Source organism: Acipenser ruthenus, chromosome 10 (assembly GCF_902713425.1).
Source record: "Acipenser ruthenus chromosome 10, fAciRut3.2 maternal haplotype, whole genome shotgun sequence".
In the NCBI taxonomy this organism is placed as follows: domain Eukaryota; kingdom Metazoa; phylum Chordata; class Actinopteri; order Acipenseriformes; family Acipenseridae; genus Acipenser; species Acipenser ruthenus.
In genome coordinates, this window is record NC_081198.1 from 38052680 (window position 1) to 38080231 (window position 27552).

General features: G+C 36.2%; 2 protein-coding genes across 2 annotated transcripts; both read left to right on the plus strand.

The window, feature by feature from the left end:
- Positions 1-426: 426 nt before the first annotated feature.
- LOC131738182 (protein FAM171B-like) lies at positions 427-20811 on the plus strand. Its single transcript, XM_059032178.1, has 8 exons — positions 427-849; positions 8253-8486; positions 9162-9254; positions 14706-14864; positions 15188-15358; positions 15805-15921; positions 16188-16314; positions 16639-20811. Exons 1-8 carry the CDS (start codon positions 564-566, stop codon positions 17963-17965), a joined length of 2514 nt encoding a protein of 837 aa, XP_058888161.1. The 5' UTR covers positions 427-563; the 3' UTR covers positions 17966-20811.
- Positions 20812-22416: 1605 nt separating this feature from the next.
- LOC117426878 (caspase-8-like) lies at positions 22417-26851 on the plus strand. Its single transcript, XM_059032179.1, has 6 exons — positions 22417-22560; positions 23729-24026; positions 24236-24285; positions 25038-25164; positions 25527-26031; positions 26301-26851. Exons 2-6 carry the CDS (start codon positions 23744-23746, stop codon positions 26428-26430), a joined length of 1095 nt encoding a protein of 364 aa, XP_058888162.1. The 5' UTR covers positions 22417-22560; positions 23729-23743; the 3' UTR covers positions 26431-26851.
- Positions 26852-27552: the final 701 nt, after the last annotated feature.

Consider the following 27552-nt stretch of genomic DNA (forward strand, 5'->3'; position numbering starts at 1 on the left):
TGTGTATATATAAGTTGTAGGGTGGCTTCAGTGTTTGCATGTCTGCAGAAACTTGAAACTTGCAGCCGGCTGACAATCAATAGTATCAATTAACACAGTAACAACATAAATTAATAAATATAACAAATACAAGACTGGTATCTGTTCATACAAAACTGTAATTAAAAATCATTTGAACAGTGAAACATACAATGTGATACACCTTTAAGAGCAAAATACTAAATTTCTTTATCCCAGGAATTCACAACATGTACAAAAATCCCCCAAATTAGGCTTCAGCGTCTGCTGACTTACACAGCTAACACTTTCAACATTAGCTATTCTTCGTTAGTGCTAAAATATTTCTCTGTTACAGTCACTGTTAATAATGTTGATGTGTTAATTCCCAATCCTAAATCGAAAAACAGTACGCTAATTTAGCCACCAGAGGGCGCCGGTTGCTGTTTTGACTCCCAGTCTTTCTTTCTCCGGTAGACACTAATCTCGAACCGCATTCTATTCCCCTGCTGGTTAAATCAGGGCTGGAATTCTGCCACACTGCTTCCCGTTACCATGGCGCATCCATGAGGAAAGAAAGGGGGAACTCGATTATTCCAGCTTCATTTTACCTTTGCAGTTATGTCTCGGTCTGTCGGCTTTTCTTCGCCATGTCAGAGCTCTCTGCTTTTCTTTTCTTGTCAGTGCTGTTGATTTTCTCCGAGCATGGGCTGGTGATGAAGGTGGAGAGTGGCAGGGCCGCTAACATGGGGAACAACAATATCGACATAATCACAGCCCTGAAGGAGCCGGACACCTACCAGCAACGCCATCGCCACAATCAAGTGCAGATGGCATCTGTATCAACACCAGGTAAATAGTCTGTTTTTTTAGGCGTATATCAGTGAACCAAATCACTGATAAAAAACGGTAAAGCCTTTTTTTTTTTAAAATGGTTTATTTTCAAAACCATTGTTGTTGCTTATTTTAACTAAGCAAGCGGTACTGTATTATTTTTTTTGTTAAAATATTTGTCAAGAGACGCGTAGAAATTACCATAAAGTAAATGGAAATTTGACTAGTCGTCCTTGACAAAGACAATTCCTGTAACCCACTGTTTTATGTTTAGTGGGCGAGAATAATTCTAGTTTTTATAACTCGTTGTGTCACAGTCAGTACAAACCACTCTTTTTATTGATCCAGTAGCATTTTTAACACCTTGTTTGAAAAGGCTATTGACTACCAGGCAGTTATTATTAGATTAAAGGTATATCCCATCATCCTGTCAACATGGTATTTAAATAATTTACTTAATGAAGACAGACATTGCTTGTTGTGTTCTAATGACACACTGGGCTTATGGCATGAGCAAAACAGCATTAGCATGTACTGTTGTGGTCATAATTCACCAAGCTTTAACTGGTGAAGTAGTACAGTATTTAAATAGGCTAATGTATTTTTTATGTATGAATAATATATATATATATATATATATATATATATATATAAATAGAATAGAATAATAGATGGGCTCCAGTGAGTTACAGGAAAATAATTCCATCTAGGGTTTCTGTGACATCATAAATTACGAGACCAAAAGCTGAGTAATTTACAAACTGTCACAGAAACCCGAGATGAAATTGTTTTCCTATAACTCACTGAAGAGGCCCCATCCTATTATTTTTAATAATACATGGATACCCTTGTGATGCTAATATTAAAGATGACAATGTTCAGCAGTACAGTTTTTTAAACATAGTCTTTCAGTGCTGTACAGACGATTATTGCTTCAGCTTTATTTGGATGATTGCCTTTACCTTGTTTTAATTTCCTGTTCCTCTCCAGTTTCTCTGAGATAAGAATGTACCAGCTTTACACACACACATATATATATTCAAGTTCAAGTATATTTTCCTCTAGAGAAATTATCGCTTTTTGACATCACTACTGTGGTATTATGCCTTTTTTTTCGAATGGCTCAGGATGCAAATATAGCCTTCATCCATGTATTTTTTATATATATATATATATATATATTGTAGCGAAATAGGTTAACGCAGGCAGACGCATCACACAGGGCAAGGCAATCCACACACAGGCGGAAAGCGGGCGCGAACCTGGGACCTCTCGCACTAAAGCATAGCGCCGCCCCGATACTGCTGTACAAAAGAGCCGGCTCCTAGCTTATGTCCCTGTGTGTGATTATGTCACCTACAGCCCTCCTGCTGCCTTCCCCCCTGCACGCTACTATATATATATATATATATATATATCTCTAAAATAACTTAACCTGCTTTCCCTGAAGATCAATATTTTTATTTTTGCAATCTATAATACAGTAGCCTGTAAACACTTTCCCTTCTTTGTTTGTGTTGAAAATGCCCCCACGCCCCCTTTAAGGACAAAATGGAAATATATATAATTTGTTAGAAAAAAAGATACAAAGTGTACGGTAATTGCAGAAATGAATAGATTAAATAAATCCTGTCTTATCATTACAGCACAGTGAGTATCAATGTGTGTGTGCGCATGTATGTATTCATTCACCTGAAATGTTCAACCAGGAAGGCTCAAATACTACCCTAACTATAGCCCCTCAAAATTATGTACATTTGGTATTGAATTACAACTTTACAAGGCCTTTCTTCATATTATGGCAGTGTATCATTTTGAGATCTGAATTCTTCTACAGAGATTCAGCTTGTGCAGCCTTTTCACTAATGACTAATGCAGCACACAATGTGCATTCCATATGAGGTCATTTAGCAAGCTGTGAATATGTGCTATGATCTCAAATAACAGGTGGGCCTTATTCACAATACAGTACAGGTAGTTGTTAAAACTCTGTGTCATTTGTGTTGCATTGTTCACACTGTATGTAGTCCATCATAAAATAGTCATACACTGTATTTAGTCTATCGTAAAACAAAGCATTGTGTAGAAAACATGGGCACAATACCAAATAATATTTTTTTATTGAAGACAACAAGAAGTTATTTTTCTTATGAACAGTTAATATAAAGTGTATTTAAAGATGACTGAATCAATTCCAAATATTTTGGCTGAACCCACATCCAGAATGCCATGCAGGCTATTCTTGTCTGCTGGAACTGTTTACTTTCTATAGCTGGAAGATTGTCAGAGAACAATCCACATGTGTCTGTCAAGTAAATTGCTTCGCCTAGGACACAAGTGTTCTCAATATTTAGGCAAATTCCAGAAAATTATCACCAACTACTAGTGCAGTTAAAAATCCAGACTGAAATGTAGGCTTCAGTACATCACAAAGGCCAGCCTTTCCATCTTTAGCATGATGCTCCCCAGTAGTACTACAGTAAGGAGGGGGTGGGGGGGGAATGGGACGAGAGCATAGTGGTTAATGTCTTTCACTGTCTAACAAACAGCTTCTACCAGCATTCAGTACTCTCAAGTTGTATCATCTGGATCGAAATTCTGATCATGAGTTTAAAGTCTTGAGCTGGAATACATTTACTGCTGTGCTGTGGTCTTCTTGATAATGAGCTGCAGTAAGAGTTATTTTTCAAATGTTTAAGTGACAGCTTTGGTTAGTGGTTTAAATCCCTAACAGAAATGCTGTTATTTTAATGACTAAGTGAACCAACAGGTTACAGTAAAAATACCGAGTGAAAAATGGGTAAGGACGTAGGAATGAAATGGAATTTATTTGTAATGATTCTGTGCAGTGCGGTAGTGGCTTGCGCAGGAGTAAGCCACTACTGCACTGTACAGAATCATTACAGACATAATTCCCATTTTCAGATCCTCACAGGATCTGAAAAGATCTACAAACCCTGTACATCAGAGTCAGTGAGCAGCAACCTCACGGGTGGAAAGTGACAGCCATTTTACACCTGCACACCACACACAAAAGCTTACGTTTTTATTAATTAATTTGCTCCCAAAAGATTGTTGTTGGAGATCCACATAGTCTTGATGCAGGTGTAGCAAATGTTTTGTAATTTGTCGCTGGACAATTTAGAGCGGTGCCAAAATCTCGCCTCTCAAGGAATTTTAATAACATACAAACATTTATAAGAAAACGCAATAACTGTATGCTGCAAGCTTCCAGACACAATAAGGGTTTTGGTTCAGATAACATCTTGGGGTCCACTTCATTCATAAAATAAACCCTGTTTAAGTTTGCTAGTGCCTTCTCCAAGTGTAATTATATTTCTGCAGTGCAGTAATGATTTATTAAACATTTAGAGCAAGCTTATTCCCACAAGTCTTCCCATCATCCACCATTGACATTTTCTAGGACATTCGTTTTAGTGGCACTAGACAGTAACAACAGTACACATGCACATTCATTCAGCTCCATAATCTAGTTAATATTTATGATTTGCATTAATACTAGATTGTTTGACAATATTTATTCAATAAAATGATCACTGAAGCTCAACTGAGAACCAGTTTTACTGTAACAGTTTTACATTTTGGCAGGGGTCTAAAAAAAATACTGTAACTCCATTCAAAGCTGTAGACCAGGGAACTAATTTTATGAACATGGGGGCATACACAGGATTAGTTTACAGTGCATTATACAGTATATCAATATGTATTTTTTTCAGACCAGACACTGAAAATGAATGGGTTATCTTTCTGTAAAGGTACTGTACTTGGAGTTAAAAGCATGTTGTAAAACAGTTTGTCTGTTTAATTTGGCACCACATTTAAAGTTTACTTAGAAAATATAATGCCTAAGGTATTTATATAATTATAGTCAATGACAAAGTAGTCCTCTTCACTGATTGAATCAGAAGCTTTAATTTTGAAATCTAAACTGTCACATGTGATTTAGATTGTAAATGAATGTACATTTCAGGAGAGTATCTTGATATTTTTACTGGGATGTGATGAGGTTTTTGTTTTGTGCTTAGATTAATGGGGATGATCCTGACATGTGGTTTGTCTGTTTGTTTCCTGTGGGTATTAAGCAGAGGGGTTTATGATTGTTTTTCATTATGGCATAATCTGTGGCAGTTCTTGTAAGAGCCTTTTTCTACAATGTAATATAACTTGTTTGCTTTTGCCTCCGTTGACCCTTTGAGAAGTGTTATTCTGAGAAAAGACTGGTTGTCCACATTTATATACCAATCACTTTTTTTGCACTTCTAAAGCAGCTTTTTTTCTCTTTAAGTAGTCTTTGGGGGAGAATACACTGTTCCATAATCTGAGATTAGTTTTGACATGAAAGTTCAACGCACAGAAATATCAGGATTTAGCATTCAATGTATAGTAACCCAATACTAACTGGAACAGTGAGGTACTGTAATTGTTAGTGATGTTGCAGTTGCAAGCTCTATTTCCTTGCTCTTGTGAAATAAAATACCTGTAATTTCCCTGTAGATATCTGCAGTGCTTTAAACGTTCTGCATAAAATATGGATGACTGCGGGCTTTCCATTTGTTTTTGTTTTTTTTCTTCCTTTCAACATTTATGTTTTGTTTGGCTTTTTCATGTTTGCAAAATGAGTTTAGAAAAACAAAACAAGAAACATATTTTATTATTGATAATAATCCCAAACCAGTAAGTACAGTAGGATGTGTTGCAACTTGCTATGGACACTGATTGATCATGTTGGAGGAGCATTTGTATGAAAGCAGTAACACCCAACAAGGCTTTTGGATATGGTCCATACTCCTAGCAGTGTTGTTCGGCATACTGGAGATACTAAATCTTCTGTTACAGATACAGCAGCAAGGGCCTAGAATGAATAGTCATTTTTAAAGTTCTCCACTAAGTAAAGGGTTAATGCAAAGACCAATTACATCACTGAACCTTGTTAACAAAAAAGTGTGACTTGGCAATACACCCAACTGTCCCCAAGAAGTTAAAAGCACAAAGAATGATGCATTCACAACAGGCCAAGCCCATGGTAACAGATACCGACCAATATGGTACTCTATGTTCTTCCGTGTAGTATGGTGGCCATTAGTCAATGGACACAGATTACTGTTTGCAGATTTAAAGTGTTTAGTCTTGGGTAGATTCACTGTGTTAATGGGAGATTACCCAAGAAACAGAAGTTATTTTACTGTGATATACTGTACACCAGTGTAAAATGTGAAGTGTAGTGAAACATACTGTAGTGAAATACATAGCTGCAGTATAACATTTTGTAAAAAAAATAGTAAATTGAACATTTTTCAATCTAAGTAGTCATCTTGTTTACAGTAAAACAAACACTGTCTATATTGCAGTAAACCTGACCCAGATACCCTTGTCTGGTCTTGAACTGCATTTATTGACTGGGCATACAACTTGATACCCTACAGCTAAAGGGCCTTTGTGATAGACCAAGGACTGTCTATACTTGGTTTGTCAGAAATGTGATTTTCAGGTTTAATCTGTTGTTACTGTGCAGGACTGTTCAACTGTACCTTCAGGAACTGATTGAAATAACACTGATAGGCCTTTGACAACTGATTTGCAGTATATCATCCAGATTAAATGACAGGTAAAACTAATTTTCATTTTCATCAGCCAGTGCAGGTTTGGCTTTTGTTTGAAGGTCACCTTTGCTATACAGTGTAGGCCTACTTAGATGACAGGAAATGAAGGTTGATAGCTGTTGACATTAATGTGGCCTGTGGGGTACAGTATTAAGGACAGATTGATGGACAGTCACCCTAGCCATTAAAACAAAAGGATATTTCATTTAAAGAAAGAATTAATCACCCCAACTCATTTTGCTGAATTTCTTGTCACAGATCCATTGTTTAGTTGGCTGCTGTACAGCTTAGGTGGGCAAGTGGCCAATAAAACCTTCAGCAGTAACCACAATTGAATAGAACCCAATACATGCATTCTAATATCACAAAATGTTCAATAGATTTTAGTGTACTGTATGCCTTACTGTATCACACCAGGGGCCATTACCATTTTTTCTGATCCAGCCCAAGTACAGTATCTATTGCACTTAAAAGTACAGTATCTACTGTAGTGGTTTCTGTTGCACATAAAAGGCACTACCAACATTTCTTCATCTCACATTTGAACCCTTTGGTGTCAGGGTCAAAGGAGCGAAGGACAAGGAAGTTGATTTTTGTCCTTGACCGTGAAAGACATTCAAAGATTACATCAGTGTTTCTGTAGGATAACCAACCACCCACTGTGTCAGGACAGGGACCAGTTAGAGATTTATCAGGTTTTTTCTTTTCTTAATAAATCATCACAAGTCTGAAGTTTTGACAAATTCAGTGATTTTTTTTTTTTTTTCCAACATTGCCGACGGAGGTCTTTGATCTTCATACGCTGCTGCCTGGTTAGGTTTAGGCTACGTATCAGGCTATAAACGGCACCTTGATTCTGGAGTGAGAAGTAGGAGAGGGGTGTAGTTTACCCACCGTTCACAAATTTATCACGTGAATGACTTGCATTTACCAGTACACCCATTATCTAAAATAGTGTGTTCACAGGGTTGGAAATAAGACTCTTATTGCATAGCAGTGTCACACATTCCAAGTTTTAATACATGCTTGATTTGCCATAGTGTATAGGTAACAACCTCAGGTGAGTCTTATTAAACTCATAGTAAAACCACGAATGGATCAAACTGCTATGCAATGGGAGTCTTATTTGCATCCCTGGTTCAGTAAGCTGTGTTAATGATCATAAAACCCCTCCAAAAAAATGTTTCACTGAGACCACTGAGGAAGGTATTAACAAAGCACAGTGCTGGGTGTATAGCCTGGGTGCCATCAGGTGCATTCAACTGTTGTGTTGTGAGAGGCTCTCAATGAAGCAAAGCATTGTACCTTGACTACAATATGTGCTACATGTATTTTTTTATATTCTGGGCAGTATATCTGGTGGCACAGTACTACAGCAGTACAGTATGTGCACAGTGGCCACGGGACACTTTTTTGGTGGCTGTTGTGCACACCAAACTTTAAATGGCCTTAAAGAAATATAAATTACATTTTAAATGATTCATTACTCATTATGAAAAACTTTTAAAAGTAATTTTCTTTAATCATTTATTTCTGGGCATACAATGTACAGCACTACATTGTACAAGCACTGAACTTGAAACAGGATGCTGTCGTCTCCAGACCATGCAATTCTCATGACTACATTTGAGATGTTTTCTACATGGTATGCCTATTATGAGACAAGTTCTTTGGTCCTGGATTTGAAGTTCGTCATGTACTTGTTTATTGAAACTGCACTGTGTCTTGATAATATAGGATAATCTTGAATGACAGATTTGAATTTGTCATATATTCTTTCTTTTTTTTTGTTCTTTTCAGTATCTCTCTTTACATTAAAAGTTCAAGTCAATGATCTTGTGAGCCGCCAGTACCTTAGGCAAGCTGCCGTTGAAGTGTTTGTGAACTACACTAGGACCAATTCCGCATATACAGAGGAAAATGGAGCTGTGTTACTGAAAGTACCATACAAACTGGGATTAACTTTAACAATTGTGGCACGTATGGATGGCTATGTGTTAACACCATTGCCTTGGAAAACAGCAAAGATGCCAAGTGAGTGAGAACTTTGTATTATTATTATTATTATTATTATTATTATTATTATTATTATTATTTCAGTAGAACACCATATTCAATTGATGGATGGATGCATGTTTAATGTTGGTAATATCCAGTCATCACATGAAAAAAGAAGACTTTAACATAGGAATAGTTTTAAATTGACCACTGTGATAACTTATACATCATATCCTATTTGAAGAACAAACCACCAGTATGCTGGGGATGGAAAATTTTGATAGTTAGAAGATGAGGGGTCAAAGATGCTGTACATTGACACCCTGAGACGTATTTTCCTCTCATAATGTTTCGCACTGGGATTTCATATTGGAAGGATGTTTTGGCTATTCTGTGAGGGGCAGAGATACACGCTGTCAATGCTTTCTGCAGGTTTAAAACCAGCAGCGGTCCCTATCTGAGCTTGATTTTGGTCCGTGGCACCTCTCAGTAACAGAGAAAGCCTTTATGATGTTATTTGCACGTCGGAGTGACTGAAGTGCAAGAGTGCCATCTAGGCACTTCTCAGTGGTATTGAACAGACCTCTTTATTTGATCCGTTATAAATTCTCTAACCTTGAATGTAAAACAAACCCGTTATTAATGTAGTCAGTTCATAATTTAGCAGGCGCTCAAGTATTAAACTTTGGAATTTTTAAAAATATTTTGCAGTATTTTCCTCTGTGACCCTTTTGCTGATTCCACAAAACCAAGGCAACATCTGGCTGTTTGAAGATTCAGTTCTGATAACTGGAAAAATATCAGGTAGGTGCTGTATGTGTACTTTATTGTAAATGGTGTGTTAAATAAAGAGTAAGTAGCAGGCTTTCTGAAACATTTAGCGTTATATGCCCCCACGTGTTGCTACAACTGTTTAAATAACCTACCTGTAATTTTTCTTTTCATTGTTAACATCCTGCAAACTTTTTACACTTATAACTTTAAAGTCTGTTTCAAAGCTCTTTTCAAAATGGCCACTCTAGTGCACTGTGATTTGAGATCTGTCCTCTAAATCACTGCAGGAAGAGCAATTAAAAAAAAAAAAAACCAACACGTGGGGACGTGTAACGCAGTATTTATTTCCGAACCCTGCTAATTTACTCTTTAATTAACAAGCTCTCAACTCATGGAAGATTGCTTTCAGACATAATTTTTCGCCACATAGCAGTATAATTTGGAATAATCCGTGTGTTAGCTAGGAATAGATCCTTGTATATAAGAGAATGGACAGATTGGGGGATAATATTCATATCTAATCTGCTAAATGATGGAGGTGATCTTTGTACATACAACAAATTAATTAGCAAATTCAATATAATAATTAAACCTAAGGATTTCTTCATAGTTATAAATGGCATTCTGGCTAAATTTAGTTTCTTATTAAATCACATATACTGTATAATCCTATAATTAGGTCTATTCCCACACTCTCCATAAAAGGTATTAATATTACAAATTAGAAATGTAATCATTCTCATATTAGCAAAGTTTTAATGTCTGATACCAGCTGTATCCCGACAGATCCCAGTAAATGGAAATCCTTATTTAATAACATTAATACAAAAAATGATTGGAATTCGTCAAATAAACTTCTGATACCAAACAAAGTTAAAGACATTCATTTTAAAGTTATTAATCGGTTTTATCCATGTAATTTATGGATTTGTAAATTATTTTCTGATATGTCTTCTTGCTGCTCCTTCTGTCTCAAAGAAAATGAATCAATCCTACACTTACTCTATACATGTAAGTTCTCTGAAATCTTTTTTTTATTTTAGTTAATGTAACACATTATCACAGAACGTCAATCCTTGATAGAGTTTAATAGCAAAGTACAATGCACAAGAACTGAGAATGGATTTTTTTTTTTTTTCTTTTACATTGTATTGAGTGCTTCCAGGTTTTCGGTATTAAAAAAAATAATAATAATAATTCAGGACCATGAAACAGGTAAACATATGTTAAAACAACTCTCCTACCCATGTTCCACAATATAAACTAGTAAAAATCGGTATAGATAAACAACTTGAACAATAATGTAATATTAACAGTACCAACATCAATAAAACAAAACGTTATAGTCACAGCTTGTGACACTAGTAAAATGCATCTGCTCGCCTTTTCCCCAACACAGTTTTAAAATGAATAGTCTGCTATGATTGTAGTAAATGCAGACGTATTTTTCCAAGCTGGCAGCAGACATTGAGAATTGTTCTGGACGTTGCAGAAAATGTAAGAAGTGTGTGTAGCAACAACCAAACCAGATACAAACTGATGCGGGAAGCCTTCTCGCATGCATTGTTTCTCAGCAAGTGATGTTGGGAAATGGAGTTCAAAATGCCCAGCCAAAAAAATAAAAATCTGCCTGATTTAAATAGTAAAAAAAATAAAAAAAATAATCTGCAGTCAACTCTAGTTGGTTAATCGGTCCGATTAATCTGTTAATCGGAACAGCCCTAAATATATATATATATATATATATATATATATATATATATATATATATATATATATATATATATATATATATATATACAGTGCCTTGCAAAATTATTCAGACCCCTGACCAATTCTCTCATATTACCGAATTACAAATGGTACATTAAAATTTTGTTCTGTTTGATATTTTATTTTAAAACACTGAAACTCAAAATCAATTATTGTAAGGTGACATTGGTTTTATGTTGGGAAATATTTTTAAGAAAATTAAAAAACTGAAATATCTTGCTTGCATAAGTATTCAACCCCTGTGCTGTGGTAGCTCCCAGTTTACACCGATGAAAGAAATTGCCCTAACGAGGACACAATTACCTTACCATTGGCCTCCACCTGTGAACCATTAAAGTTGCTGTCACATTTTCTGGATAAAAACCCCACTGTTGAAGGATCATTGGTCAGGCTGTGAATCTGAAGGAAAATGAAGACCAAAGAGCATTCTACAGAAGTTAGAGATAAAGTAATACAAATGCATAGATTAGGGAAAGGGTACAAAATAATATCCAAGTTTTTGGATATCCCAGTGAGCACAGTTGGATCAATAATCAGGAAGTGGAAGCTGCATCACACCACCCAGGCACTGCATGAAAAGGCCGTCCCTCAAAACTCAGCGCTCAAACAAGGAGACTTGTGAGAGAAGCCACAGAGAGGCCAACCATCACTTTGAAGGAGCTACAGAGTTCAGTGGCTGGGAGTGGAATAATGGTGCACCAGTCAACCATATCAAGAGCTCTGCATAACACTGGCCTGTATGGGAGGGTGGCAAGAAAGAAGCCGTTACTCAAAAAGTACCATCTGAAAGGACGTCTGGAGTTTGCCAGAAAGCGTGACCCAGCTGCGATGTGGGAAAAGGTTTTGAGGTCAGATGAGACCAAGATGGAGCTTTTTGGCCAAAACTCAAAGCGCTATGTGTGGCGCAAACCTAACACTGCCCATGCCTCAAGACACACCATCCCTACAGTGAAGTATGGTGGTGGCATCAGCAGGGACTGGGCATCTTGTTAAAATTGAAGGAAGAATGGATGGAGCAAAATACAGGGAAATACTGCAAGAGAACCTGCTTCAGTCCGCTAAAAAACTGAAGCTTGGGAAGAAATTCTCCTTTCAGCAGGACAATGATCCCAAGCACAAGGCCAAAGCAACATTGGAGTGGCTCAAGAACAAAAATGATCCCAAACACAAGGCCAAAGCAACATTGGAGTGGCTCAAGAACAAAAAGGTGAATGTCCTACAGTGGCCCAGTCAAAGTCCTGATCTCAATCCCACTGAGAATCTGTGGCACTATTTGAAAATTGCGGTCCACAAGCGTCGTCCAACCAACCTGAACAACCTGGAGCAAATCTGCCAAGAAGAATGGGCCAAAATCACTCCGACACTGTGTGCAAAGCTGGTACATACTTACCACAAAAGACTTAAAGCCTTTATTGCAGCGAAAGGTGGCTCTACCAAATATTAATGTGTGAGGGTTGAATACTTATGCAAGCAAGATATTTCATTTTTTTATTTTTCTTAAAAATGTTTCCCAACATAAAACCAATGTCACCTTGCAATAATTGTTTTTGAGTTTCAGTGTTTTAAAATAAAATATCAAACAGAACGAAATTTCAATGTAATATGATTTCAATACTTCAGTAATATGAGAGAATTGGTCAAGGGTCTGAATACTTTTGCAAGGCACTGTGTATGTATATGTGTGTGTATATATATATATATATATATATATACACACATATATATAATATATATATAATATATATATATGTGTGTGTGTAATATATATATATATAATAAATGATTTGTTTATTTAGCAGACGCCTTTATCCAAGGCGACTTACAGAGACTAGGGTGTGTGAACTATGCATCAGCTGCAGAGTCACTTACAATTACGTCTCACCCGAAAGACGGAGCACAAGGAGGTTAAGTGACTTGCTCAGGGTCACACAGTGAGTCAGTGGCTGAGGTGGGATTTGAACTGGGGACCTCCTGGTTACAAGCCCTTTTCTTTAACCACTGGACCACACAGCCTCCTTATATATACACTATATATACAGTACTATGCAAAAGTTTTAGGCAGGTGTGAAAAAATGCTGTAAAGTAAGAATGCTTTAAAAAATAGACATGTTAACAGATTATATTTATCAATTAACTAAATGCAAAGTGAGTGAACAGAAGAAAAATCTAAATCAAATCCATATTTGGTGTGACCACCCTTTGCCTTCAAAACAGCATCAATTCTTCTAGGTACACTTGCACAAAGTCAGGGATTTTGTAGGCATATAGTCAAGTGTATGATTAAACAATTATACCAAACAGGTGCTAATGATTATCAATTCAATATGTAGGTTGAAACACAATCATTAACTGAAACAGAAACAGCTGTGTAGGAGGAATAAAACTGGGTGAGGAACAGCCAAACTCAGCTAACAAGGTGAGGTTGCTGAAGACAGTTTACTGTCAAAAGTCATACACCATGGCAAGACTGAGCACAGCAACAAGACACAAGGTGAGGTTGCTGAAGACAGTTTACTGTCAAAAGTCATACACCATGGCAAGACTGAGCACGGCAACAAGACACAAGGTAGTTATACTGCATCAGCAAGGCCTCTCCCAGGCAGAAATTTCAAGGCAGACAGGGGTTTCCAGATGTGCTGTCCAAGCTCTTTTGAAGAAGCACAAAGAAACGGGCAACGTTGAGGACCGTAGACGCAGTGGTCGGCCAAGGAAACTTACTGCAGCAGATGAAGGACACATCATGCTTACTTCCCTTTGCAATCGGAAGATGTCCAGCAGTGCCATCAGCTCAGAATTGGCAGAAAACAGTGGGACCCTGGTACACCCATCTACTGTCCGGAGAAGTCTCGTCAGAAGTGGCCTTCATGGAAGACTTGCGGCCAAAAAGCCATACCTCCGACGTGGAAACAAGGCCAAGCGACTCAACTATGCACGAAAACACAGGAACTGGGGTGCAGAAAAATGGCAGCAGGTGCTCTGGACTGATGAGTCAAAATTTGAAATATTTGGCTGTAGCAGAAGGCAGTTTGTTCGCCGAAGGGCTGGAGAGCGGTACACAAATGAGTGTCTGCAGGCAACAGTGAAGCATGGTGGAGGTTCCTTGCAAGTTTGGGGCTGCATTTGTGCAAATGGAGTTGGGGATTTGGTCAGAATTAATGGTCTTATCCATCATGCAATACCATCAGGGAGGCATCTGATTGGCCCCAAATTTATTCTGCAGCATGACAACGACCCCAAACATACAGCGGAAGTCATTAAGAACTATCTTCAGCGTAAAGAAGAACAAGGTGTCCTGGAAGTGATGGTATGGCCCCCACAGAGCCCTGATCTCAACATCATCGAGTCTGTCTGGGATTACATGAAGAGAGAGAAGCAACTGAGGCTGCCTAAATCCACAGAAGAACTGTGGTTAGTTCTCCAAGATGTTTGGGCCAACCTACCTGCCGAGTTCCTTCAAAAACTGTGTGCAAGTGTACCTAGAAGAATTGATGTTGTTTTGAAGGCAAAGGGTGGTCACACCAAATATTGATTTGATGTAGATTTTTCTTCTGTTCACTCACTTTGCATTTTGTTAATTGATAAATATAAACTATTAACATGTCTATTTTTGAAAGCATTCTTACTTTACAGCATTTTTTCACACCTGCCTAAAACTTTTGCACAGTACTGTATATATACACTTCTTTTTATTTTTAACTTTCTCTACAGATACAAAGTTACAGCCCAGCATTCAGTTTCCAAAGAATTTACTAAAACTGCCAGACCGCTGCAATATCTCCAGCGTGACTGCCTACCTAACACTGCCTCAGCTACCTACTGAAAAGGATTTCCCTCTTTACACAATGGGGATTCTCATCAACAGATCAGGTGAGCTTTCATTTCCTCAAAGTAATTTTGATCATCCACTTTTTTTGCGAGAAACAGCCTGAGACAGAAAGTAATATTCATGTATTATTAAAATCGCAATGCAAAAAACGTTTATATGCTGACAAAATACTTAAATAAGTGCTGGGACAAATATTCGAACGAATATTTAAATTGAGCGAATATCCGAACGTGAAAATCCTGTGTTAGTCCCAGCACTAAAAAATATATCAAATAGATCAAAATTGTAACTGTGATGCTGAATGTTGTGTTAGATGGCAATGAGACATCCAGCTTTATCAATTAGTTGTTTCTTGTATCTGTAGGTTACAAGAGTATCGAAATTACCCCTGTGGCTGCAGTTAGTGTCCATCTCTTCTCCAGTGGCAAAGAGGTCAAAGTCACTGGTCCAATTCAGATCTTGTTGCCTTTACCAGAGAATACTAAAATGAAACCTGCAGATGCTGTGGCTGCATGGGCATTCGATTCAAAAACAGGTTGGTGTAATGTTACTCAAATGTACTGAATTTAGTGTTATTGAGAGATGAGGGAATAGCCGTACTAAAAACCTTTTCTTTCTGGTACAGCACCAAACAAAGCAGTTTCTGATATTGGGTTAGTGAGCTGAATGATTGTGTTACACTAGATATAAAGGAGCTGATGCCATCCAGGTTCCCACTGCAGGAGCTGAAGTCAGGCTATGACCAAACTGAATGACTGCATGGTTTGAAACCTGAAAAGCCATAAGAGGTTGGGCAGTGCAGTCTCTAATGTCCTTTTGTATACAAAACACACAGAAACCTACATGAACAAATTGAGATTTATATTTTCTGATGACAATGATATGTTTTATGGTTAGATAAGTATGTTTGCACTTAATGTTTTTGAATCACCCAGAAAAGGCCCACTGGTAACAAAGGGGTTTCTCTTTTTTCCTGTAAAGGTTCCTGGGTTAACAGAGGACTGGGGATGGTGAAGCAGGATGAGGATCGTGTTGTTTGGTCATATGTAGCTCCTCACCTTGGGTACTGGATAGCCGCACCTTTACCTACAGGAGAAGGTATAACAGAAAACTAAGAACTAAAACATTTGAAAGGGGTATTAACCAAGTCTTAACCAAATTCCTTATCTCTCTCGCAAAGCTCTGAGGCGGCCCTTTCCATGTTATGTACTTAATCATTAAGATAATTAAAAACTAATAACTGAAAATCCAGTCCAATATAAAGTGTTTGTAAGTTAGAATGACCCTCACAATAACAGAAGGGTTTAAAATGTACCTGTGAATAAAGGCAGTAGTTGACAAAACCTGATTTTGTATGTTTGTAGGTATTATTGGACGTACAACAACTTTGATGGACTTTACCTCATACCACACTTACCTTCTCATGGCCATTCTGGGAGGAACTGTTGTAATTGTTTTTGGCTTTTTTACTGTGCTTTGTTGCTTTTGTAGGTATGTTTTTTTTTATTATTATTATTATTTTTTTCTTATTTTACTACATTAACACAAATGTAATCTTTTTTACAAACTACATATTGCTACTGGATATTATGGTATAGATGCATATATAATTTAAGTATATAACTTAACAGTAATCCCAAATCAAATGGTTTTTTTTTTTGGGGGGGGGGGGTACAATTTTACTACTTAATTTTTAAATGCAGTAATGGACATGATTTTCTATTAAAGTAATGTAGGTTATTTACTAGAAACACTGGTTGTATTACAGTTTAGAGGTAGTACATTTGTATCTAAAGCCAATTTACACTCTTTCAGGGGAAGAGTTTGTGAGCCACAGAAGAACGAACAAGATGTCAGTAAAATGGAGGTCTTAAGGAAAGACCAGACCACTTCAACTAATGGAAACCAGTCCATTTCCTTTAAGGAATCAGCCAGACATAATGAAAAATCCACCAACATGCCCATGATGTCTTCCAGGGATGGTTCTCGTAGAGATGAATCTGCATCTACAAGACAGAAAGGGAACTTTAACATCTACGTTGATGATGTTGGGCTTCCATCTGCAAAACACTATAATGAAAATCAAGGCAACTCTGCCACTCAGCCTGAAATCTGCAGATCTCAACACCAGCCAACCTATGTTAACAGCAGTGATACTGTGAGGTCAAAAGAAATGAGAGAGCAGCAAAGAGTACATCTTGCTCTGAATGAAAACCTACATGGAATTAGCCATTTTCCAGAAAGATTAGTGCACATTTATAACCAATCAGTAGCCATTCTGCAGGCTCCAGATCTCTTTAGCACTCCTGAGCAGCTATCAGGTTGCAAGTCTGCTACTTTACCAAGAAAGGGACAGCTGGTGTACAACCCACTGATGGAACCCATGAGCAAAGACAGCTACACACAAACACTCCCCAAAATGCCGCTGCTTTCACATCTGCAGCCAGAGACCTGCAGGCAACAGGAGGTCCCAAAGGGTCCACAGGGTTTAGCCTCCAACCCAGAGACCTGGGCCAGATATAGCAGCAGCCTACTCGAGTCTGTGTCTGTTCCAGGGACACTGAATGAAGCCGTGAGCATGAGTCCGTTCTGCAGTGAACTTCAAGGCATTTCAGAGCAAACTTTGCTGGAGTTGACCAAAGGCAAACCCTCCCCACACCCGAGAGCATGGTTTGTTTCACTGGAAGGAAAACCCATTGCCCAAGTGCGGCATTCATTCATTGATCTTCAGAAAAAGAAGAAACCTACTAATAGCAATGACACCAGCCTGGACTCTGGGGTGGACATGAACGAACATCATCCCAGCAGAAAACTGGAAAGGGAGAAGACCTTTATTAAGGGTATGCCTCACAGCAAAATCCTCTACACAGAGGACTTTGATTTGAGCAGCAGTGAGAGTGGGACAACTGCAGCCTGCACCCCTGAAGATCCATCATTAAGACACATACTGGACAGTGGGAGTGGACAGATTGGAGAGGGACAGCCAGACGGAGAACTGGCAGAGACAAGAAGTGTCCAAGAAGAGAGCAAGACACAGTCAACTCCACCATCAAAAAGACTGAGAAGGAACAAAGGGAAATCAGACGGCAAATCAAGTGGATGGACAAAAAGGGAGGAAAGGCCTCTTATGTCTTTAAACTAGACATGTTTCTGAACAGGTCAGGTCAGAGTGATGGTAAGAGCTTAACAGTATCCCAGTATTTGGTAATGCACATTGTCTATTTCAATTGTTTCTGAATGTGCACTTTTACTTTTAACACAAGCATAGTTTAGTGTTGTCACCTGACTCCTCAACAAGAGGATTTCTATTTTTTGGTGAAAAGGAATGTTTAAAAATATACAGCAATTCTTCTAGGTCTCTCTTGGACTTTTTCAAACATGAACACCTTTTCAACAATGCAGCATTGAAAAGGGAAACATCTTTATAGGTACCAGCCTCTCTGTACATGGTTCATTTGATTGGCTTCTGCCAGTGTTTGAAACAGTACAGCTGTATCTGTATGCTGGGGCACTCTTCACTTAATGGTGTGTCCCAATGGTTACAGGACAGTGGTAATGTTTAATGGCCCTTGGTGTAAATCTGGTTAAGCATTGTTGCTCAGTTAAATAACACAAATACTTGTAATGAGCAGGATGCATTTACAACAAGCCTGCTGAAGAACTTGCATGTAAATATTGAATCTGGTGGAAACTAACCTGCCTTGTTTTCATCAAATTATATATATATATATATATGCACAGTTTTATTTAAAGAAATGTACATGAGTTAATGGTATTTTTCGTTCAGTGGTATTTCTTTTATTATTGCTTCCGGGCTATAGTATTTAAAGCACATTAAAAAGACTTGCGTATGTTTAATATGTAACATTTCTATTTACCTTGCTTTTGGCAATCAGTACATATGTACTTACAATATAATACAGTTTGGTAAATAATAAAAAAAATAACTTCTATTTTATTATAAATTATTGATCCCTACATTAAATAAATAATTGCCCCCTGCATGTTTATAGAATGGCCAAAAGCTGAAGACTACAATCCAAACTTCCACTTTAAAACAAGTAATCTTTGCAAATGTGCATGGTAGATTTGTGCCTTTTGGTCTGTAACTAAAATAAAATGAACTGGCGTATAAATACAGTAGACTACAGATGTTGCTAATGGCGCATATTAGAATGACTGAAAGATCCAAGTTCACACTAACCATAACAAATGGTCTTAGTCATAGACATTATAAACCATGAAGAAGAACTGGCAACCTAATTTTGCAGTTGTGTGGTCATATACTGTATATATCCTTCATTTAAAAGCAAAATACCTGTACCTGATTGTTGCCTAAGCTGGCTTTTGTGCTCCCAGGTTTGTACATGTCAAACTAGTATTGACCAAGTGCTATTTTGTGTTTTGCCACCTTTGCTACTTTAAACAATATTTTATGGGACACTGGTAATTATTTACCAATCAAATATTACTGAAATAGCAGAACACCCAACCTGTTTGTCTGAGTAGTCCTGTTAATTCTTGTGAATGATCATTTGCTTTCCTTCTGCATGTATTAAACTGGCTTTAGGGTATTCTCATGCGAAAAGGTGATTTGCACTCAGATTTTTGTTTCCAGATTAAACTATTGTTAACATATTGCAGAAATAACCATTACCTATTTTTGTCTGCACAAAGCCAGCAATACAATATGTTGGTTATTTCACAAGAAACTTTTGCAGCCTATTTATTTTGTTTTGTGTCCTGTTGGGCTGTAATTTAACAATATGAACAGTAGTGTGATTTCTTGACCCACTCATTAGCATTACCACACTAATAATATGAAAAATTAAGGAAAATGCAGTTTGTGTTCAATCTCAGATTTAAGAACAGCCTGAGTTACAAACATTTTGTTCTCGATTTAAATAAAATTGAGAAACATGTTATAACATGTACATCCCAATAAATTAAATCAGAGGTTTTACTACCATCCATGGTGTGTTAGGTTTTGATATGTGTGTCTGTTAAAAGATTAATTCATACTAAATACTATACATTTTTGTCAATAGAACGTACTAAGAAAAAAAAATTATTTGTCACTGTGGACAAGAGGTCTCTTCACTAACAATCATTTCAAGCGTTTTCTCTTTAATTACACAGTCATTTTATTCAAAGCATCATCTTATTTCTTTTAAGCAACACATTTCATGTGATGTAGTTATTATTTCATTTACACTTACTGTAGGCATTCCTGTTTCATTTTTGGAGTAAATCAGATTTGAAACATTCGAAATTCAAGTAGTGATTTTTTTGTTCCTGTAATTAATTTGAAGATGGATTAAGCAAGGTGTCTTGTCTATTGTTATTTCCCTAATTTGTGTATATTTAAACATTATTTTTACTGAATCCACAGGTATAATTGTTAAAAGCACAAGCCTTTGCAGAATAGTGTTCAGCCATAGACAGGTGTGGCAGTAACCCCTGATGAGATGCAGTTTAAGTAGCACAGGAACTTTTCTACAAATATCTGCACACTCCGGGAAAATACACAAATGACATTTTGTCACTGCCATATGTTTTAATGTCCACTGTAATGTGAAATGAAATTTTCCTGCACAAACCTACAGAAACGTAATACAGGGTAAGCCCAAGCTTGCCTTGCGCTTCTAGGAATAATAGTATGACAAGAAGTGACATTTCTGGTTAGATTTTTTTTTCTTAAATCTTTTCTTAATATGTATATAATAAAAAAGGTGAGTCATATTTGTATAGTCATCTAGATGTGTAGATTTTATTAAAAAAAAAAAATAACAAAAAAAAACTGACCCCTTTCTAAGGGATATGGTAATATTTAACAAGGTTTCAAGGATGCATGGTTGCATGTCTGTCATATATACTTACTCCATTCACAAGGTTTCAATTATAAGTTGTGTTTTATACCAAAAAATAAATGTTCTGCCTTTTGTGTACTGTTTTAAAGTTTAATATAAACAAAGCCAGTTGCCAGAATGTGTGTGTGTGTTTTATTTTCCAACAGTTGGTAATATTCACTCCATTTTGCTCAGAGACTAATGATGAAAACATTTTTAGGATGGGACTAGACGAATATGATTAAACTGAGGGTTATAGAGTTATCTTACGAGGAAAACACCTTTCAGTCACGTAACTTGTCGACCGTTTTGTTTCTTAAATCATTAAAATTACGGTGGTATTACAAGTATATACGTATTATATTATACATTTTAAAAAGTTGCAGAAACATTGATTTAGTAACACATGACATTTTCAACCCAGGTTGTTTAAAAAATAAACTCAAACTTATCAATAAAGACATGCTCAGCACAAAACAAGCCCAATTCAAGTATGGGTTATGCAAATTCTAACCCGCGACTCTCAAAAACAAGCCCAATACCGCTTATTATAAGCGGACTTGGCAACTTGTGGACATGCTATGTAAACTGATCGGGTTAGAAATATCGAGTGCTAAACAGGCAATATATCAACTTTGAGATATATACTGTATATTATTATTATTATTTATTTATTAGCAGACGCCCTTATCCAGGGCGACTTACAATTGTTACAAGATATCACATTATTTTTACATACAATTACCCATTTATACAGTTGGGTTTTTACTAGAGCAATCTAAGTAAAGTACGTTGCTCAAGGGTACAGCAGCAGTGTCCCCCACCTGGGATTGAACCCACGACCCTCCGGTCAAGAGTCCAGAGCCCTAACCACTACTCCACACTGATGCCCTAAATATACATCAATGTTTGATATATATGGATTGATATTTGATATATATATACATCAATGTTTGATATATGGATTGATATTTGATATATATATATATATATATATATATATATATATATGTATTGACTTGGAGAAGGCATATTGTTAGTAAGCTCAGCGGGGTCCTGATATTTACTTTTGTAATACATGTAGCCTAACCAAAGCGTTATTAAAGTTGTATATTTTTTAAATGAAAAAATAATAAATAATGAATATATACCGGTATATTATTTTGAAATCAATAAAGCAATGAAGCCCAAAAATGATCACTGGTATTATATTGATTTTACATTATCATTATTATTATTATTATTATTATTATTATTATTATTATTTATTTCTTATCCAGGGCGACTTACAGTCGTAAACATATATATATATATATATATATATATATATATATATATATATATATATATAATTCATTACAGATTAGGAGATAAAGTCAAAAGCCCCTTAGTAGTCCAACGGAAAGCCTAATTCAAAATAATATACCAGTATATATTAATTATTTATTATTTTTTCATTTAAAAAATATACAACTTTAATAACGCTTTGGTTAAAATGAACGTTAGGCTACATGTATTACAAAAGTAAGTATCAGGACCCCGCTGAGTTTACTAACAATGTGCCTGCTTCAAGTCAATCCATATAACAAACATCGATGTATATATATCAAATATCAATCCATATATCAAACATTGACGTATATATCAAATATCAATCCATATATATTGATGTATATATATGTATCTCAAAGTTGATATATTGCCTGTTTGGCACCCCATATAGAAAGAGGTGCATGGGTTAAAAATTACCACAACTTCTTCCCGCCCTCTATACAAAAGCTTTTTAAAATGAAACTAAAATACTACTAGTTGGTATGAACAGTAAGTTTGTCCTTGATAAAAGTTACCTTAAAAAAGAACGCACAATTAACTTGTTTTGTATAAAAAGGTAAGGTTAAGTTCATATACTGTTCTAATTTTCTTTGATATAGACATAATATGTCGTTGTATAGTGTTAAAGTATGCACAAGGTTTAGAAATAAACAACATAATAATTAGAATTGTGTGTAGTTTATTTTCTCTTACTTAACAGTACAAGGCGTAAACAAAAAGTAGTTGAACCTGCTATTTCATATGTACTGTACCAGAAGTTAACATTTTAAAGCCATATACTGTTTTGCAAATTACAATACGGTATAGCGTTTTGCACGAACAGTAAAGCGCTACTTTGCAGGTTTTCACAAAGGCTTGGGAGGAAAATGTAAGAGATACCAGCGATAATTGATCATATAAATACCATTACAAAAGAAACACATTTTTTTGAGAACAGAGTATGACAGGAATAGGAAGTAATTTTCTGTCTGTCTCACACGGAATTTACAGTACTGTTCTGAATATATTTACAAGGTCACTACAGCATTTAATTTAGATGCTTTAGTTAAAGTAACTGACAAGGAGTCTTTCATATTTCAACAATTACGCATAGTACTTCACTTTTCACATGTATGAAAGTTAATTGCCTTTCAAAATGTTATTGTAATAATCGTTAAAAAAATAAATAACAACATAGATTTTAATTAATTCTGACGCTTTCTCAATAGCCTTATACGAGTTTAGCACAACAATGTGCAATAAAGCATAGGTAAGCCTGTAGCGAATAATGAGGTAAACTAATATTTATAAAAGGATCAAACCTGGGTTAACATGGTAAAACTACAAAAATAATGTGGTAAATCAACTTTTATAAAGAGAGTTTTTAACGTGCTCTAAAGGAAAAAAATATTGTACCCTCACATAGTATTAGCTGCTTTTGTTTTGGGATGTAAATAATATTTCAATATGAAAAAAAACGAAAACATTATTAGTACTGGCAAAATAATATACAGCTACAAACTGAATATGCATAGCCTACTGGAATAAAAAAAACAAGTTAAATATTTAAAATAAAGTAGTTTCTATCACTCATTCCAGATTAAAATGACTACTTATGCGGGTGATTTATATAATTGAAATATTTTTCTTTTGAAGTAACCTTATGCACTAAGCATTATATCATTCAGATGAGTTAATTTGATAGTTTTTATTTACACATCCAATTTTTCTTTTTTTAATTTCAGTGCTAGAAAACCACCATGGAAATACTGAGAGCATATAAAACAAAACTCACGGAATTGCTTTATGTTGATCCTGTTCCCATTCTTCAGCTTGCTCAAAGCAAGAAAATCATTACAGACAGAGAATACAACAAGATGAAATGCATTTCAGATTCTGAAAAGCAGGTCATTGAGCTTCTGGACAAGATCATGGGGAAATCCAGTAATGTATGCCAAGACTTTCTGAAAATCCTGAAAGATGTCCAAGACACCTACCCTCAATTGGTGGAGTTGTTTAGTGAGATTGAAGAAATCCCATCGGGTATTACTCACCCTTTTACTGTATAATTTAATTTGGTCCAATTCACTTTTCAGACATACAGTTTGTTAGCTTTTTTTTTTCTCTTTGGAGCTCAGTGCATGTCTAGAAATATTTTTAAAACGTCTTATTCATTTATTTTTTGTATTACTGAATTGTTTACCACAGCAATTTTAAAACAAACTAACTTATATTTATATCTTTTGGTAAAGCTCCCCCGAGTCTCAGCATTGAAGCAAGGCCTGAAACTCTAGATGAGGAGGTAACATGATCTATAGATTTTCCGTTAGTACACAAAAGCTTGTACTATTGCAAAAGAATGATCATTTTTGTAGTCTAACCATGTAATAGTATTAGACAACACAAGGCTAGCAAATGTAAATTAAAAAATACTTTTATTTAACTATACTGCAGCTAGTAGAGTCTACGAAGTAGACCCTGTTATAGTCATCTGAAATTTCTTTATAAGATAGTTAGTATCAGATGGAAATGACCTCACATTAACATTAGCTATACTGTTTAAATATTCTTATTTAACTATCTATAATAAGAAATATATTATGTGCTGCTTTTCAACCCAGTTGTGGTTCGAGTGGCCAGTAAGCTCACTCTTGGATTCTGACTTCTCATGATGCATCAGCCTGTAATGTAGAGTACCCAATATGATATTCTATATTATATATACTATATCTTACGAGGTAGCAGTGTGTGAATTTAGCTCTGACACAGGGTTGCTTTGTTTTATTTACAAAGACAGTCATTTCTAATTATTTTGCATTGCTGTTAAATTATTTTATATAAACAAACCAGAATAACATCCAAAACCCTGACAAGGTTGAGTAATTTACCAGCCTCTTTTTTTATTTGTTTTGCCAAACAGCAGCTCGTAATGATTCCCTTTTTTAAGAATCGGACATCTAATTTAAAGCTGGATACTTGTTAGTAGTAATAAGACAAGGTTACATACCTGTCGTTCAGGAATGGAGTATATTAATTAATTAATTTATTTTGCAGCACAGTGTTTATCAAATGAGGAGCAGGCCCAGAGGCTACTGTGTTATAATAAACAACAAGGATTTTGAAAAAGCAAGACTGAACTTCAAAACTCACCAAGACCGAAAAGGAACAGACTTTGATGCTGGTGAGACAGCTTTTACCAGAATATTCTCCCAACGTTCATTGCTTAACCCAGGGGTAGGCAACTCTGTTTCCATGTTTATTAGATATAATTCATTGATTTAGTACTTTGGACCTGGTTAGGGGTTTAATTGGTTCAATTTAGTTATTAAGAACATTGTTGGAACAAAGATGGACAGGAAGTGCCAAGGCTGTCATTCCCTGGTTTAACCCAATCCAAGAGGATTAACCAGCTCGTCAACTCACTGAATCAATTGATTCAGAGTGGGCCAACAATAGTGTTTGTTATATAACTGGTGTACCTGACATTACTATTAGTTTTGCCTACAGTATGTATGTAATTAACGATTTCCTTCCCCCCTACAGAGTATCTGACAAAGGTATTCAAGTGGTTGCATTTTGAAGTAGTGCAGTACAATGACCAGACAGCAGAGGAAATCCATTCCACCATGGAGAGGTACCGCAAGAAGGACCACAGTAGCAGGGACTGCTTCGTCTGCTGCATCCTCTCCCATGGATCAAAGGGAGCTATAGAAGGCACAGACGGGTGTTCTGTCCCCATTCGGGAAATAACCTCCTATTTTACTGGCTTAAAATGCCCTACTCTTATTAAAAAGCCAAAGGTTTTTTTTATCCAAGCTTGCCAGGGGACAAAAACCCAAAAGTCTGTAAGAGTGCAGGCAGATTGGGAAGGTAATGAAACGGAAGCAGAAATGGAGCCTGACGATGCTGACCCCAACACCATTCCTAATGACTCAGACTTCCTCCTTGGCATGGCTACGCTGGATGATTATTTATCTTTCAGAAACGTCTTCAAAGGCTCCTTCTACATACAGGCCCTGTGCAAGAATCTGGAGCTGCTCTGCCCCAGGTGAGTCCCACAGACATACAGTACGCAGTGAAACCAACAACATGCCAAGTGTTTTTAAGGCTAGTGCTACAAGGGGCATGAATGCAATATGTAAAGAATCATATTAGCTTTGTAAAATTAAACCAGGACCAGTATTATTCTTTGTCATCAATATAATTAAATGTTAAAATTCTAAAGTTATATTGAATATGCAATAGTGTGTTTAAAACCAAATGACACTATATGTCAATACAGTATAATCCATTCTTACAATAATATGATTTTTGCAGAAATTATGACATTTTGAGCATCCTGACCACAGTGAACAGAGAAGTGAGTGAAGAAAATATGATGAAAGCCAAGCAGATGCCAGAGCCAAGATATACCCTGACGAAAACACTCCTCTTCCGTACATCCTGATTGTACTTGGCTACTATGTGCAAGTAAATCTACAAAAGGAAGAAACATGTATTTGAGTCAATCAAGACAAGAGGTTTCTTCCATAAAACCCTATCCACAAACCCATGTGATTCCCATTCACTTTATTCATAACCGTGTTTTCAGAACGTGATGATCGTGCGTTCTGTAAATAGTGTTTTAGGGTATAACACTCCTTTCTCGTTGCCTTTGTTAATTAGACACGGTTGTGTCATTTGATTCCCAGCATCATATGGTTTCTTTAAATCTGCCTTTTTATATAATGTAGTTTATTTTATTCCTTTTATACTTACTTCAGTCATTCCTGTTGTTTCACTTTTGAGAGTAACTCTTGTTAGTAGAGTTGTTCTATTTGTATAATTTTCTTTTATTGGAATTGTAAAAATAAAAATGTTAAACATTACCAGTTTGATGCTTCAAGCAGTGATTTGTTCAATGAATCCTGTTTTTTAAAAAAAGGATTAAGCAAGGTGTCTTTTCTAATACTGGTTCCCTAAGTTACAGTATGAATATACAGGCTAAAAGCACACACCTTTGCATTATATGTGTCAATAGGCAGCTCCTGTGGAAGATGCAGTATACATAGCAGAGTAACTTCTGTACTACTACTAAATGATGACATTCTGAGCATCCTGACCACAGTGAACAGATGAGTGAAGAAAATATGATGAGAGCCAAGCAGAAGCCAGAGCCAAGATATATCCTGATGAAAAAAACTCCTCTTCCCTACATGCTGATTGTACTTGGCTACTCAGGTTTCACAAAAAAGCCAAATTCTGTCCTGCCCCTTTAATCCTTAAAAAATGCCAGTCTTTACAAAAAAACAAATAACCTACCAGTACTGTATTCATCTTGTTTAGTTTGCCATTTATAGGATTTTAATAGCTTAATATTTAAAGTTTTTTTTTGTATTTACCAATCAAATGTTGTTTCTATAGGACCTCTTCTCTTACTCAAACTATAGGATGCCTACCCAGTTCTGTTTAAGGTAATGTGAGGAGTACTATTGTCTAATTAGTCTTTGCCCTTGAAAATAATGCTTGCTTTTGTTCTGCATATAATAAAATGGCTTTAGGGTATTCTCATAATGAAACATTCACTGCA

What these genes read in the sequence shown, in the direction of transcription:
- LOC131738182 (XM_059032178.1), top strand. Translation starts at nt 564, where the DNA reads ATGAGGAAAGAAAGGGGGAACTCGATTATTCCAGCTTCATTTTACCTT. An exon ending in GATAACTGGAAAAATATCAG is followed by an intron (nt 9,255 to 14,705) that starts GTAGGTGCTGTA and finishes CTTTCTCTACAG; the next exon opens with ATACAAAGTTACAGCCCAGC. An exon ending in GATTCTCATCAACAGATCAG is followed by an intron (nt 14,865 to 15,187) that starts GTGAGCTTTCAT and finishes TTGTATCTGTAG; the next exon opens with GTTACAAGAGTATCGAAATT.
- LOC117426878 (XM_059032179.1), top strand. Translation starts at nt 23,744, where the DNA reads ATGGAAATACTGAGAGCATATAAAACAAAACTCACGGAATTGCTTTAT. An exon ending in GATTGAAGAAATCCCATCGG is followed by an intron (nt 24,027 to 24,235) that starts GTATTACTCACC and finishes CTTTTGGTAAAG; the next exon opens with CTCCCCCGAGTCTCAGCATT. An exon ending in CTGGAGCTGCTCTGCCCCAG is followed by an intron (nt 26,032 to 26,300) that starts GTGAGTCCCACA and finishes TGATTTTTGCAG; the next exon opens with AAATTATGACATTTTGAGCA.